The sequence below is a fragment of the Mobula birostris genome, chromosome 4 (assembly GCF_030028105.1).
Source record: "Mobula birostris isolate sMobBir1 chromosome 4, sMobBir1.hap1, whole genome shotgun sequence".
Lineage (NCBI taxonomy): Eukaryota > Metazoa > Chordata > Chondrichthyes > Myliobatiformes > Myliobatidae > Mobula > Mobula birostris.
In genome coordinates, this window is record NC_092373.1 from 61,198,179 (window position 1) to 61,214,895 (window position 16,717).

At 42.3% G+C, this 16,717-nt stretch overlaps 1 protein-coding gene across 1 annotated transcript; it reads right to left on the reverse strand.

Annotated features, from left to right (window-relative positions):
* Positions 1–1,085: 1,085 nt before the first annotated feature.
* On the reverse strand, positions 1,086–5,153 carry LOC140196940 (UDP-GalNAc:beta-1,3-N-acetylgalactosaminyltransferase 1-like). Its single transcript, XM_072256885.1, is given in 3 exon segments — positions 1,086–2,620; positions 2,622–3,167; positions 5,076–5,153. Coding segments are annotated over 3 exon segments (882 nt in total). The 3' UTR covers positions 1,086–2,362.
* Between the last annotated feature and the right edge of the window lie 11,564 nt (positions 5,154–16,717).

A 16,717-nucleotide genomic window follows, 5' to 3' on the forward strand; every position in this document is an offset into this window, starting at 1 on the left:
TTCTCCAATTGAGTGCCAAACTAGACTCCTCCTGTCTATATCAACTATGGTGATAGTGGAAACCCAGATTATTTACGCTGTTTAGCTGGATTGTCCACTGCTCAAGAAACATAATTAGTTACTTGTTACAAGATGTACTTTCTTGGTGGTAAACTCTCCACAACTCAACCTGTACTGCTGGCTTCTGTGAAACCCTTTGATTTTGCTCCATGCATGAGGGCTTTGTTTTTCAGTTCATGTTCTCCTTCACAATGTGGCAGCTGTTTCCTGCTGTAACACACGCTTTTGTAATCAAAGTTCTTGCTTATTAACTTCAGCTGTACTTACCCTCAGTTTTAAACATTTATATCCAGGCAGATAATTCCGTATCTGCTAAAATTCAAACCTTTCATTGTAATCCTAATATCCATTTTCCTTCTGGTTTAATTTCAGTGGCAAACATGATAGGAACAACTCCAGAGCTTGTGAAGGACAAGATAATTTCCCAAGCAAGGATGGATCAGAGCTTCACTTTTCCATTTAAAAAAGGAATACTTCACACATGCTCTTTACACTATGGATGAAACTTGTTGAGAAATCCACTTCCAGACCGTGACAATGATGGATTCAAAGCAGTATTTTACCTAACATCATTCAGTGACCAAGATGGATAAAATGATGATTTACAACAAAGTTATCAACGAAGCACACGAAACCTTATTTGTTAAGCTGTTGATCCAATCAAATTGCTTTGATTCCCAGGTACTTGGTGATTTCAGTGTGCATTCAAGCTTTTACCACTTCATTCTACCAAAGAAGAAACACAACCTAATTCGACCTTGATCATGTTTTGTGAATTCAATGATAAATAGTTTGTGTTTGAATTGTAAATAGTTCAGTGCTCCAGTCTCATTGTGCCCAGAAATGAATATTTAAACCTTTCAAGAGATATTCATGCAAACATTTTTATGCACGCGCTATACCAAAGGTAAATTTAAAACATGCGTATTTGACATCTACGTGTTAAAGTGATCGAACTTACTTGTTAGTTGTTTAATCATCGGGACGTATACATGAATGCTATACATAAAGTAATAAAATTCAAATTAACTTTAAAAACTAAGTTCACTCATTTATTTGCTTCAGTGATATATACAGGCTTCTTAGAAAATTATGAATTGAAATAATTAGAAATAAAGCAAGCTGTCTGATCCTTGTATACTGAACCAAGGAGTGCAATTTACACACAGGAGTAATCAGCAAAAACACAATTTCCTTAACATTTCAATGTAGTTGTGCACAGGCAACCCCCAGACTGGGTGGGGAATTGCATTATAATACCGTTCACATTCATTTTGAGAGGACTAGAATATAAAGGCAAGGATGTACTGTTGAGGCATTATAAGGCACTGGTGAGGCCTCACAGAGCATTTTGAACAATTTTGGGCCCCTGATCTAAGAAGGGATGTGCTGACATTGGAGAAGGTTGAAAGGAGGTTCACAAAAATGATTCCAGGATTGAAGGCTTGTCATATGAAGAGTGTTTGATTACTCTGGGCCTGTACTCACTGAAATTCAGAAGAATGAGGAGTGACCTCAATGAAACCTATTTGATAGGTTTACAGGTAAAGGGATAGCCTGTAAAAAAGTAACTGAAAGGCCTCAATAGAGTGGATGTCGAGAGGATGTTTCCTATGGTGGGGGAGTCCAAAACCAAAGCCCCAATTTTAAAATGGAGATGAGGAGGAATTTTTTTAGCCAGAGAGTGGTGAGTCTGTGGAATTAATTGCCACAGGCAGCTGTGGAGGCCAAATCATTGGGTATATTTAAGGCAGAGGTTGATAGATTATTGATTAGTCAGGACATGAAGGGATATGGGGAGGAGGCAGGAGATGGTGGCTGGGAGGGAAAATGAATCAGACATGATTTTCTGTGATATAAAGTTACATCATTTGCACACGCATAAACAAATTGAAAAACAAGTGCTTATTTATCTACATTTTCCACAAATTCTGTTAGAGTAGTTTTTATTCTGCATATCAATATTTTGGGTCATAATTTGTGAACTTAGCAAGCATTATTTTTTGATGTCCAAATAGCCATAATGCAGGGGTCACCTGCACTCAGTTTTGCACACAATGCTAGATATGGGTAAAATGATCATTAGAACAGTACCAACGAGGTTATGGAAGCTGATTCATACTTGGCCTGACTCAAGTTTTAAAATGCACAACTCTTTATACTCAGCCAATGTGATATATAAAAAAATACACTGAGCCAATTTGATACAAAGGAAATGAAAGCAAACCTCAACCAGAATTTTCACTCCCAAGGAAGTGCAATCTAGTATTAGCTTCAGGCCTTTACATTTTCTACCCCTTGCTCAACAGGTATTCTCCAATCCTTGAAGATCCTCCCAATAACTGTTCAGCTGCTGTGGAGTGAAGCCGTGTACTGCAATTAACCTGCTGAACAGACATTTGTCAAATTTCAGCTGGTTTAGGAAGAACAACTCTTTTTCTGGAATATGTAGATTTACATCTAATATCTTCAAACAAATGCCAACAAATACATCCTCAAATCTAAATGGTTTAATATGCCCCATCAACTTAAAAATCTTTAAACTCAATTCCCCAGAAAAAAACATAACCAAGGCCACTACAATATGGAGGATATATACTAAAAGGGTAGTCAGCTTTTGAAATGTATGCCTTTTTAACAAAACCTCGGTGTGGTCCTGTGTTGATAAAGGGATAGCCTGTAAAAAAGTCACTGGAAACACTTTTGTTAACTTTTAGCAGATAATTAACTAAATTCTTTGTATTTAGAAATACATCAGAGTCTATTTTCATCACATATTCAGCATTGGGACAAAACTCTGAAATCCACTGAAATGCCATTATTGTCTTCAAGGTCAGGTTATTGTAAGAGTCAATAAAATTCTGACTAATTATATCTCCATATTGAGCAAATTCTTCTTGCACTGGTTGCTTCCCTTGATTTTCATGTTCAGCATCTCTTCCAATCAAGAACAGAGTCAAGACTTTTTTGCCCAACCACATCCGTTTCTGTCCCCACGTTACTCTGATTGCCTGCCGAGCTTCTACTTCATTTGGTCTTGTAGCAACCAGTATAACTAGAAAATGATTGTCACCTTCACATTTCAGATGCGGAGAATTGAAGTTCCACTTCAATTGAAGTTCCACTTATAGATCGGCTGTTGACTATAGAGGAACCACCAATCGATCTTTTCCTTTGGTTTCTCTGTGCAAAATATTAACCAAAATATAACACTGAACAGAATGAGTAAAAACAGTTGCTTCCACCGGGAAATCGGTTTCATCTTCATTGGATGAATAAAACGCTGTTGTTGTCAGCAGTACAGTCAGTCTTTTTTCTCCCCTCTCACAATCTGCAAAAAAAAAAATTCAGTTTTCAGGTTCAGATGATTAACAACACACTATTTCACCTTACTATGTTTTTTTTTGTTAAAGACAACTTTCTCTAGGAAATATTCTGTTGTACCTCTCCACGAAGTAAGTGATTTTAATTGCACATTTTAGTTTTTGCACTAAAAATCAGAGCCAACTTGGTGAAGGAAGTTCATGCGAAAAGACACTTTCCAGGTAACAGTAGATATCATGGGCATATTGGCAGCAAACCAATTGGGGGCAGGTTTCATCATTATTTACCATATCACATGGCTCTGAAACATTTCCAACACTATTGAGTATATTCTATTTTTATTTTATGCAAAGCTCTATACTTCCTCATATTTTCTAACCAACACAGTTGGAAGCTCATACAGAAACCCATGCTTTGTCTTCCTTGTAACCTACTTGCCTCATATTCTCACCAAATCTACTACTTAAATTTACCAGGAACAATTAATATGACCACTTAACCCATTGAGTGTGCTCCACCATTCCATCATGGCTGATTTATTTTCCCTCTCATCCCCATTCTCCTGGCTTCTCCCAGAAACACTTAATGCCTCTATTAATCAAGAACCTTTAAATACAGCCAATGAATTGTCTTCCACAGCCATCTGTGGCAATGAATTCCACAGATTCACCATCCTCTGGCTAAAGAAAATCCTCCTCATCTCTGTTCTAAAGGGATGTACTTCTATTCTGAGGTTGCGCTCTCTGGTCCTAGATTCCCCCATTATAGAAAACATCCTCTCCACATCCACTCCATCTAGGCCTTTTAATATTCGATAGTTTTTAATGAGATCCACGCTCATTCTTCTAAACTCTAGTGAGTACAGGCCCAGAGCCATCAAATGCTGCTTATATGCTTGCATTCCTGCGATCATTCTCACGAACCTCTCTGAATGCTTCCATTGTCAGCGCATTCTTTCTTAGATAAGGGGCGCAAAACTGCTCACATTTATACTTGCCAATTAACCTACACAAGTATCGGACGGAGGAGGGAACTGAGCAGCCAGATGAAATCCGTGCAAACAGAAGAACGCACAAATTCCGCATTTTAAATTTGGCATGACAAATTCTTCAGGCCAACTACTCTTCATACTTCCATGCCTGCCTGGACCATTGGTATTTTGACAGCAAGATGACATATTTTACAAATGGGTAACAATTAGAGCAGGAACTGCATGTATTTAAAATCAATAGAGTGTACTATTTAATAGAGGTGGGTTACTATACAAAACAGTACAAGAAATGAGACTGATTGGTCTACTAGGAGCTGGCATTGATTTGAAAGGCCAAAAGGACCTTTTCTGCACTATGACAATTCAATGACTCTGTGAACACACGCCAGTTTAGAATTTCCACATTCATAATTTGTATTACAAACTCACCTCACCAAATTTTGCATTTCTGATGTAATTCCAGACACAGTAGGTGAACGAACAGAATATAGCAAAAAGCGGACAACAGCTTTCTACACATGAAGGATAGGATTAAGTGAAAGAAAAATCTCCATGTATGGGAACTATAAACAACTTTGGTCAAATGCAAGGAAACTTATAATAAAATATATTTGAAACATGGTAATGTTGATTTGCTGAGATAGCTTCGATTTTGCTGTTTGTCTGGGTTCTTAGTTTCAGGAATGATAGTGACATTTACCTGGTTCCTGAGAAGCACATGTACTGTAGAATGCCAAAGATCCTCCTTTCGACTAAGTGGAGATACTGTGTAGTACATACTGCCATTTACCACAAATAATTCTGTTGGATTTTAATTTACAAACTAAATTCAAAACTGAATGTTTCAAAAGCTAACAAAATAGCTCATGCAACTTCAAAGTAAACATTATAAAAGATAAAATTAACAAATTTATATATTCAGTAATTCACAGAAAACATAGAAAACCTACAGCACAATACAGGCCTTTCGGCCCACAAAGTTGTGCCAAACACGTCCCTACCTTGGAAATTACTAGACCTTCCCCTGGTCCGCTATTTTTCTAAGCTCCATGTACCTATCCAAAAGTCTCTTAAAAGACCCTATCGTATCCGCCTCCACCACCGTTGCCGGCAGCCCATTCCAAGCACTCACCATTCTCAAAATTACCCCTGACATCACCTCAGTAACAACTCCACCAGCACCTTAAACCTGTGCCCTCTTGTGCCAACCATTTCAGCCCTGGGGAAAAGCCTCTGACTATCCACACGATCAATGCCTCTCATCATCTTGTACACCTCCATCAGGTCACCTCTCATCCCCCCTCGCTCCAAGGAGAAAAGGCCGAGTTCACTCAACCTATTCTCATAAGGCATGCTCCCCAATCCAGGCAATATCCTTGTAAATCTCCTCTGCACCCTTTCTATAGCTTCCACATCCTTCCTGTAGTGAGGCGACCAGAACTGAGCACAGTACTCCAAGTGGGGTCTGACCAGGGTCCTGTATAGCTGCAACATTACCTCTCAGCTCCTAAACTCAATTGCATGATTGATGAAGGCCAATGCACCATATGCCTTCTTAACCACTGAGTCAACCTGCACAGCAGCTTTCAGTGACCTATGGACTCCGACCCCGAGATCCCTCTGATCCTCCACACTGCAAAGTCTTACCATTAATACTAAATTCTGCCATCACATTTGTCTGGGTTGAACTCCATCTGCTACTTCTCAGCCCACTTTTGCATACTATCAGTGTCCCTCTGTAACCTCTGTCAGCCCTCCACACTATCCACAACAGCGCCAACCTTTGTGTCATCAGCAAACTTACTAACCCATCCCTCCACTTCCTCATCCAGGACTTTCATAAAAATCATGAAAAGAAGGGGTCCCAGAACAGGTCCCTGAGGCACACCTCTGGTCACCGACCTCCATGCAGAATATGACTCGTCTACAACCACTCTTTGTCTTCTGTGGGCAAGCCAGTTCTGGATCCACAAAGCAATGTCCCCTTGGATCCCATGCCTCCTTACTTTCTCAAGAAGCCTTGCATGGGGTACCTTATCAAATGCCTTACTGAAATCCATATACACTACATCTACTGCTCTTCCTTCATCAATGTATTTAGTCACATCCTCAAAAAATTCAATCAGGCTCGTAAGGCACAACCTGCCCTTGACAAAGCCATGCTGTCTATTCCTAATCATATTATACCTCTCCAAATGTTCATAAATCCTGCCTCTCAGGATCTTCTCCATCAACTTACCAACCCCTCACTGGTCTATAATTTCATGGGCTATCCCCATTCCCTTTCTTGAATAAAGGAACAACGTCCGCAACCCTCCAATCCTCTGGAACCTCATTGATGATCATTGCCAGAGGCTCAGGAATCTCCTCCCTCGCCTCCCACAGTAGCCTTGGGTACATCTCATCTGATCCTAGCAACTTATCCAACTTGATGCTTTCCAAAAGCTCCAGCACATCCTCTTTATAATATCTACCTGCTCAAGCTTTTCAGTCTGCTGCAAGTCAGCACTACAATCACCAAGATCCTTTTCCATAGTGAATACTGAAGTAAAGTATTCATTAAGTACCTCTGCTATTTCCTCTAGTTCCATACACACTTTCCCACTGTCACACTTGATAGGTCCTATTCTTTCATGTCTTATCCTCTTGCTCTTCACATATTTGTAGAATGCCTTGGGGTTTTCCTTAATCCTGCCCACCAAGGCCTTCACATGGTCCCTTCTGACTCTCCTAATTTCCTTCTTAAGCTCCTTTCTATTAGCCTTATAATCTTCTAGATCTCTAATATTGCCTAGCCCTCTGAACCTTTTGTTAGCTTTTCTTTTCTTCTTGACTAGATTTATTACAGCCTTTGTGCACCACGGTTCCTATACCCTACCATAAATTCCCTGTCTCATCGGAACGTACCTATGCAGAACTCCACACAAATATCCCCTGAACATTTGCCACATTTCTTCCCTACCTTTCCCTGAGAACATCTGTTCTCAATTTAAGCTTCCAATTTCCTGTCTAATAGCCTCATAATTCCCCTTACTCCAATTAAACACTTCTCTAACTTGTCCGTTCCTATCTCTCTCCAAGATAAGGGAGATAGAATTGTGTTCACTATCTCCAAAATGCTCTCCCACTGTGAGATCTGACACCTGACCAGGTTCATTTCCCAATACCAAATCAAGTACAGCCTCTCCTCTTGTAGGCTTATCTACATATTGTGTCAAGAAGCCATCCTGAACACACCTAACAAACTCCACCCCATCTAAACCCCTTGCTCTAGGGAGATGCCAATCAATATTTGGGAAATTAAAATCTCCCATCACGCAACTCTGTTATTAATACACCTTTCCAGGATCTGTTTCCCTATCTGCTCCTCAATATCCCTGTTACTATTGGGTGGTCTATAAAAAACATCCAGTAGAGTTATTGACCCCTTCCTGTTCCTAACCTCCACCCACAGAGACTCCGTAGACAATCCCTCCATAATGTCCACCTTTTCTGCAGCCGTGACACTATCTCTGATCAACAGTGCCACGCCCCCACCTCATCTGCCTGCCTCCCTGTCCTTTCTGAAACATCCATAACCTGGCACTCTAAGTAACTATTCCTGTCCCTGAGCCATCCAAGTCTCTGTAATGGCCACCACATCATAGCTCCAAGTACTAATCCACGCTCTAAACTCATCCACTTTGTTCATGATACTCCTTGCATTAAAATAGACACATCTCAAACCATCGGTCTGAGTGCGTACCTTCTCTATCACCTGCCTAACCTCCCTCTCGCACCGTCTCCAAGCTTTCTCTATTGTGAGCCAACTACCTTTTCCCCAGTCTCTTCAGTTCCATTCCCATCCCCCAACAATTCTAGTTTAAACTCTCCCCAGTAGCCTTAGCAAACCTCCCCTGCCAGGATATTGGTCCCCCTGGGATTCAAGTGCAACCCAACCTTTTTGTACAAGTCACACCTGCCCCAAAAGAGGTCCCAATGATCCAGAAATCTGAATCCCTGCCCCCTGCTCCAATCCCTCAGCTACGCATTTATCCTCCACCTCATTCTATTCCTATGCTCACTGTCACGTGGCACAGGCAGTAATCCCGAGATTACTACCTTTGCGGTCCTGTTTCTCAACTTCTTTCCTAACTCCCTGTAGTCTGTTTTCAGGACCTCCTCCCTTTTCCTACCTATGTCATTGGTACCAATATGTACCACGACCTCTGGCTGTTCTCCCTCCCACTGCAGGATATCGTGGACGCAATCTGAAACATCCTGGACCCTGGCACCTGGGAGGCAAACTACCATCCGAGTTTCTTTCCTGCGTCCACAGAATCGCCTGTCTAACCCCCTAACTATAAAGTCCCCTATCACTACTGCCTTCCTCTTCCTTTCCCTACCCTTCTGAGCCACAGAGCCAGACCCTATGCCAGAGGCCCAACCACTGTTGCTTCCCCCAGGTAGGCTGTCCCCCCCAACAGTACTCAAACAGGAGTACTTATTGTCAAGGGGTACAGCACAGAGGTACTCTCTAGTACCTAACTCTTCCTTTTCCATCTCCTGACTGTGACCCACTTGTCTGTCTCCCGTGGTCCCAGTGTGACCACCTGCCTGTAACTCCTCTCTATCACCTCCTCGCTCTCCCTGACCAGATGAAGGTCATCGAGCTGCATCTCCAGTTCCCTAACGCGGTCCCTTAGGAGCTGCAGCTTGACACACCTGGTGCAGATATGGCCGTCCAGGAGGCTGGGAGACTCCAGGAGCTCCCACATCTGACACCGAGCACAGGAAACCAGCCTCACACACATAGAACTTCTTTCCGCAATTAACACAGGTAGACCTACCTCGCCTTGTTACTGCCTAAGCCTGTTGAGCCAAAGCCCTACCACTCTGCTACCTCTTACTCTACTGCCCACTCCGAACGCTGCCCGCTGGATATGACGGTCTTCTTTTTAAACTTTCCCCGCTCTACTGGCTGACGTCATGCGTCTGCACAGTCTTGCCTCTCTTTTACCCCAAGTAGTAAAACTGCTTTTGATTCAGTGGTCTTTGATTTTTTTTCTCCCCCATCTGACTCCCAAAGCCTCCTCTGAAATGTAAAACATTCAGTACAAGCATTATTCCTTGTAAAAATTACACTTCTGACTGCATCACATTCATAAGAATTGGCTGTTCTACAGTAAATTGCACTTGGTTTCTGTGTCACTGGAAGTAATTAATTGGTCAATCATAAACTATTGTAAACTAATAACCCTGACCAAATAGAAAATAAGACAAAGGCTTGCAGTGCTCATTTGTTTTGCGTTATCCATTGTTAATCCTGTACACTTTCACAGACTAATATCAGAAGCCTAATATCAACAAAGTCAAATTCAAAGAAAATTTATTATCAAAGTACATATACTACATTGGCATCTGGCAGGCACTTACATGAAAAACAAAGAAATAAAAATCGAACCTATAAAATCTATCCATAATTATATACTGACAAGCAACCAATGTGCAAAAGAAGACAAACTATACAAATAAAAAAAATACTGAAATCAGGATTTGTAAAGTGTCCTTGAAAGAGAGTCTGTAAATCATAGAAACACACATCAAAGTTGCTGGTGAACGCAGCAGGCCAGGCAGCATCTCTAGGAAGAGGTACAGTCGGCTTTTCGGGCCAAGACCCTTCATCAGGACTACTCACTCTTCCTTCAGTTAGTCCTGACGAAGGGTCTCGGCCCGAAACGTCGACTGTACCTCTTCCTAGAGAAGCTGCCTGGCCTGCTGCGTTCACCAGCAACTTTGATGTGTGTTGCTTGAATTTCCAGCATCTGCAGAATTCCTCGTGTTACTGTAAATCGTAGAATCGATTTGGAGTTGTGGTCAGTGAAGTTACCCAAACTGGTTCAGGAGTCTGATGGTTGTAGGTTAAAAACAGTTCCTGAACACGGACTTAACACAGGAACAGAACAAGGACTTCTGGATGGTGGGGGTCTTTGATAGTGGATGCCGTTTTCTTGTGGCAGCGCTCCTTATAAACGCACTCAAGGATGCAGGGGGCTCTGCCTGCGACGGACTGGGCTGTATCCACTACTTTCTGTAGTCTTTTCCATTCCTGGATATTGGCATTTTCATACCAGGTCATGATGCAAAGGGTTAGAATACTCTGTGCTGTGCATCTATAGAACTTTATCAAAGATTCTGGTGACATGCCAAATCTACACAAACTTCTAAGAAGGTAGAGGCACTGTCATGCCTTCTTTGTGGTGGCATTTATATGCTGTAGCCAGGACAGACCCTTTGATATAGTAACACCAAGGAATTTGAGGCTTCTGACACTCTCCACCTCTGATTCTCTAATGAGGACGGGCTCACTGAATTCTGGCTTCTTCCTCCTATAGACAAGAAAGCAGCTCTTTGCTTTTGTTCAATGACAGATTGTTGCTGGGGTACCACTCGACCAGATTTGCAATCTCCCTCACATATATCAATTTATCACCATCTTTCATTCAGCCAACAACAATGGTGTCATCAGCAAAATTAAATACAGCATTGGAGCTGTACTTAGCCACATAATCACAGGTATAACATGAGATAAGCACAGGGCAAAGCGTACAGCCTTGTGGGACACATATGCTGATGGTGAGTGTGAATGAGACACTGTTTCCAATCTATACTAACAAGCTGCATCACTGCATCATACAGAAATTGCACTGCGGCAGACAGAAAGGCTCTACAACGGGCAGGCAAAACCGACCAACAGGGCTCAAATGCAGAAAGCTGCCAGAAAAAGGCCAGTAATATCATGATGCATCCCACGCACTGCTCGTCCCACTTCCTTCGGTGTGGTAGTTATGCAGCATACACTCCAGGGTCACCAGATTCAAAAACAGTTACTTTGCCAAACAGGCTGATCAACAACTCCACTCAGTAACCCACCCCACCACCACCAACTTATCAAATCCTGTCAGGGTCACCTTACATACAGTCACTCCATACCTAGCGTAACTTCATGGGCATACAATCAATGTATATAAGCTATCTTATGTATTTATATTCACTGTGTCTTTTCGTATTATTGTGTTCTTTATCGTATTGTTTGTTTTAGTTTTGCTTTGCATTGGATTGGGAATAACAATTATTTACTTTACACTTGTGTACTGGAATGATATTAAACAATTTTGAATCTAACTGGGGTGTGCCAGTTAGGAGATTTAAGATTCAGTTGCACAGGGAGCTATCGAGACCCAGGTCTTAGAAACATAGAAAACCTATAGCACAATACAGGCCCTTCAGCCCACAATGCTGTGCCAAACATTTACTTACTTTAGAAATTACCAAGAGTTACCCATAGCCCTCTATTTTTCTGAGCCCTACGTACCTATCCAGGAGTCTCTTAAAAAACCTTATCGTATCTGCCTCCACCACCATTGCTGGCAGCCCATTCCATGCACTGACCACTCTCTGCGTAAAAAAAATTATCCCTGACATCTCCTCTGTACCTGCTTCCAACCACCTTAAAACTGTGTCCTCTCAGGTTAGCCATTTCAGCCCTGGGAAAAAGCCTCTGATTATCCACATGATCAATGCCTCTCATTATCTTATATACCTCTATCAGGTCACCTCTCATCCCCGCCGCTCCAAGGAGAAAAGGCCGAGTTCACTCAACCTATTCTCATAAGGCATGCTCCCCAATCCAGGCAACATCCTGGTAAATCTCCTCTGCACCCTTTCTGTAGTTTCCACATCCTTCCTGTAGTTTCCACATCCTTCCTGTAGTGAGGTGACCAGAACTGAGCACAGTCTTGAAGCTTAGTGATAAGTTAAGGGGATGAGAGTACAGGTGCCCCCCGTTTTTCAAACATTCACTTTACCAAAGACCTACATTAGTACCCTGTTTTCGCTTTCAGATGGTGTTTTCACTGTTACTAAAAAAAAAAATCAGCACACGATAAAAGGCAGTGCGCACCCAGAGCAGCCGCTCTCCCCCGGATTCAGAACTGCATTCTCGCCAGCATTGCTTAAACACATGCCTGTGAGCAGTCGTTTGCAAGGTGAGTTCTATGGTATTGGAAAAGCCTAAGAGCTCGTAAGGGTGTTACGCTTAGCGTAAAACTAGACATAATTAAGCATTTCCATCGTGGTGAATGAAGTAAGGACAAAGTGAGTTTGGCTTGTGGAAGCAGACGAACATGATGTTGAAGAGGTTTTGGCATCCCATGACCAAGATCTGATAGATGAAGAGCTGATGCAATTGGAAGAAAAAAAGATAACAATCGAAACCGAATGCAATAACGAACTGAACGTGAAGCAAATGCGTGAGATTTTTGCTGCAATGATAAAGTACAACTTTAATTTTGAAAGGGTACGTAGGTTTAGGGGATATTTGCAAGATGGTTTGAGTCCTTACAAAGAACTGTGTGATAGAAAAATGCGCGAGGCTCAGCAGTCAAGCAAGCCTTCCACATCAGCCACAGCAGACGACAAACCTCGACCTTCGACATCGAGGCGGGCAGGGATAGAAGATGACCTGCCTGCCCTAATGGAAACAGACATCACCCCAGTGCCTCACCACCCCAACCCCCAGGCTACGGACAGGTACCGATTCGCGAGAATCCCAGATCAGAGACGACGCAATCGAAAATCTGCACTGATCTGGGCTGACAATTACGTGCCGGGCGGCACCTAATTAATTAGCATGTTTGTTTCGGATTTTTTCTTAAAGATGTGCTGTGTGCCTCCCGGCTACTGCTGCACCCCTGCATGCTTCGCAGATCGGTATCGGTTGGTGGCCTGGAGGGTGAGGCCCACTGCACCACCCCAGCCTGCGACGACTCAGTCTAACACACCACCAGTGTGCTTGGCGCTGTCCTGATTCCGGTAAGTGAAACTACACGGTACATACATTATTTCTACTTTATATAGGCTGTGTATTTTTACGTGTTATTTAGTATGATTTGACAGCTTCATAGCTTAAAGGTTACTGGATAGCGCTTGCGCTGTGTTTTTGCCAACAGCGCTTGCGTGAGATTTTCACTACGGAGAACAGTGCAGTAATGATTGTGGAAAAGTATTTCTACTTTATATAGGCTGTGTATTTATCATATCATTCCCGCTTTTACTATATGTTACTGTTGCTTTAGTTTTTATGTGTTATTTGGCATGATTTGGTAGGTTATTTTTGGGTCTGCGAACGCTCACAAAATTTTCCCATATAAATAAATGGTAATTGCTTCTTCGCTTTACGACATTTCAGCTTACGGACCATTTCATAAGAACGCTCTACCTTCGGATGGCGGGGGAAACCTGTATTGAATGCTGAGCTATAATCATTTAAGAGCATCATTATGCAGGTACCTTCATAGCTTAGGTGTTCCAGAGTTGAGTAAAGAGCCAATGAAATGGTATTTGTTGTTTATCTGTTGTGACAGCTGGCAAATGGAGTGGATATACTTCATCACAAGGCCCTCAAAGCACTTCCTCACAATGGTTGTAAGGGCTACTGGATGATAGTCATTGAGGCAGCTTACCACCTTCGGCACCAGGATCATTAAAGCCTGTTTGAAGCAAACAGTACTTCAGACTTTTGAGGCCAGAGGCTCAAGATATCTATAAACACTCCACCCAGTTGATTAGCACAGGTTGTCCGTACTCGACCAAGTACACTGTCTGGAAGCATGGATTCACCCTCCTGAAGGAATCTCTCATGTTTGCCTCAGAGACTGAAATCAGAGGGTTGTCGAGGGCCATGGAGTGCTTGTGAAGGTGCCTCCATGTTCTGTCAAAGCGAGCAGAAAAGGAATTAAGCTTATCTGGGAGCTGAGCCTTGTTGCCATTTATATTGCTTCATTTTGCTTTGTAGATGATGACAGCATTCAAATCCTGACATAGTGGTCAAGCGTCCTTCTGTGATTGAAGTTTGGTCTGGAATTGCCACTTTGCATGTGAGATGGCCTTCCAGATGTCGTATCTGGACCTCTTGTTCTTTCCTGGATCAACAGTCCAAACCACAGCGTTCAAACCCAGCAAGTAAACAGTAGTGATATTTTAAAACAGTTCCAGCACTTGGATTCAAAGTGATCACCTTCAAAACTAATTAAATCTGGCTATCCAATAACTTAATGGTGGATTGCTGCCACCTTCTGCTCCAGAGTGTGCTATAGTGTTACATTCTAAATCCTTTCATCCAATCACACACACACACACATAGGCCCTAACCTACATTTTATCTTCCCATCTTTGGCCATCCTAGTACCCTATCCCTGTTATCTGTCATATCCCATATAAAAAAAAACCTGTACCCCTTAAAAAAGCTAAAAATACCCTGACCTGTGCTCTCTCACCCATGCCCAGCAACCCTTTTAATGTGAATTCCTGCACCCCCAATTCCCTTAGATTGATTATCATCATCTCCCTCTGAATCCCATACTTCCTGCAACTCAGAACTACATGTTCTACTGACTCCTCTTTCTGGCATTTCCCTATCATTTTCAATGTTTTGTTTAATGCACAGTGCCCTAGCCTTAAATCTAGTCCACACAGTTTCCTCTCTTCTGTATCCACTACCCACCCTAGTACCTGCAACACTTCTTTTGAATTTGATATAAATGCCTCCCTTTCCCCTCCCTTTCACATCTTTCTTGCCACATTTGGTTGATTTTTTCCCAGATTACACACTTAACCTCTGCTTTACTGATACTAATGTGCATTTCCACATTTTCTTTCTTTAACGCCTTCTTTGCCAACTCATCCACCCTCTCATTCCCCTTCACCCCTACATGTGCTGGAACGCATAGAAATTTTTTACCTGACCTCCCTGATTTGCAATTCTTGTGACTGACTGAAGGACTTCATAAAGTACATCCAATAACTCCATCCATGTTCAGCCCTTTTTAAAATCTTATAGATTTTAAATAATTCCTTTTTAATCTAATGCATTCTTAATTAAGAATTAAAACTTATAAAAAATAGAGGTAATTTGCCTAGCAAAAAATTCACAAGATCATAAGATATAGGAGCACAATTAGGCCATTCAGCCCATTGAGTCTGCTCCACTATTCCATCAATGCTGCCTTATTATCCCTCTAAACCCCATCCTTCTGCATTCTCCTTTGACACCCTTACTAATCGAGAACCCAACACCTCTGCTTTAAATATATTCAAAGACTTGGCCTCCACAGATTCACCACCCCCAAGCTAAAGAAATTCCCTCATCTCTGTTCAAAAGGGATGTCCCACTATCCTAAAGCTGTGCCTCCTGGTCCTAGACTCACCCACTATAGGAAACATCCACTCTATCTAGGTCTTTCAATACTCAATTGGTTTCAGTGAAAACCCCCACCACCTCATTCTTCTAAACTCTAGTGAGTACAGGCCCAGGACCATCAAATACTCTCATACATTAACCTTTTCATTCCTGGGTTAATTCTCCTAAACCTCTTCCGGGCCCTCTTCAATGCCAGCACATCCTTTCTTAGTTAGAGGCCCAAAACTGCTCACAATACTACAAGTGCGGTCTGACCAATGGTTATAAAGCCCCAGCATTGCATCGTTACTCTTATATTCTAGACCTCTTAAAATGAATGCTAATATTGCATTCAGGAATTCATCTTCAAATCTGAATGAACGTACCACAGTTGTTACCGACTTCGTAAAACATGTTGCGGATGAGTGTGTGCCTACGAAAACTTGTTATGCATTCCCAAACAAACAGCCGTGGATTAACCAGGAGATTCATCGTCTGCTGGGGGCTAGATCTGTGGCATTCAAGTCTGGTGACCTAGGTCTGTACAAGAAAACCAGGAATGACTTGCAGAGGGATTTTTCAAGAGCAAAGAAACAATTCTGAGTGAGGTTGTACGCGACATCGGATGCACTTCAACTCTGACAGGGTTTGCAGGACGTTACTTCCTACAAAGCAAAACCCAATAGCATGAATGGCAGCGATGCTTCACTACCAGATGAGCTCAATGCCTGCTACACCTGCTTTGAAAGGGAGAATATAACTAAAGCTGCACCCATTGACCCTGTGATCTCTGTTTGGGGGCCGGATGTCAGGCCGTCTTTCAGGAGGGTGAACCCTCGCATGGTGGCAGGTCCCGATGGAGTACCTGGTAAGACTCTGAAGACTTGTGCCAACCAATTAGTGGGAGTATCCAAGGACATTTTTAACTACTCACTCCTACGGTTGGAAGTTCAAAAGGGCAACAATTATACCAGTGCCCAAGAAGAGTAGCTTGAGCTGCTTTAATGACTATAGTCCAGTAGCACTCAAACTATGGTGATAGCTAGAATGAACTCCTGCCTCAGCAAGGACCCGGATCCACTGCAATTTGCCTATCGCCACACTAGGTCTACAGCAGACGCAAT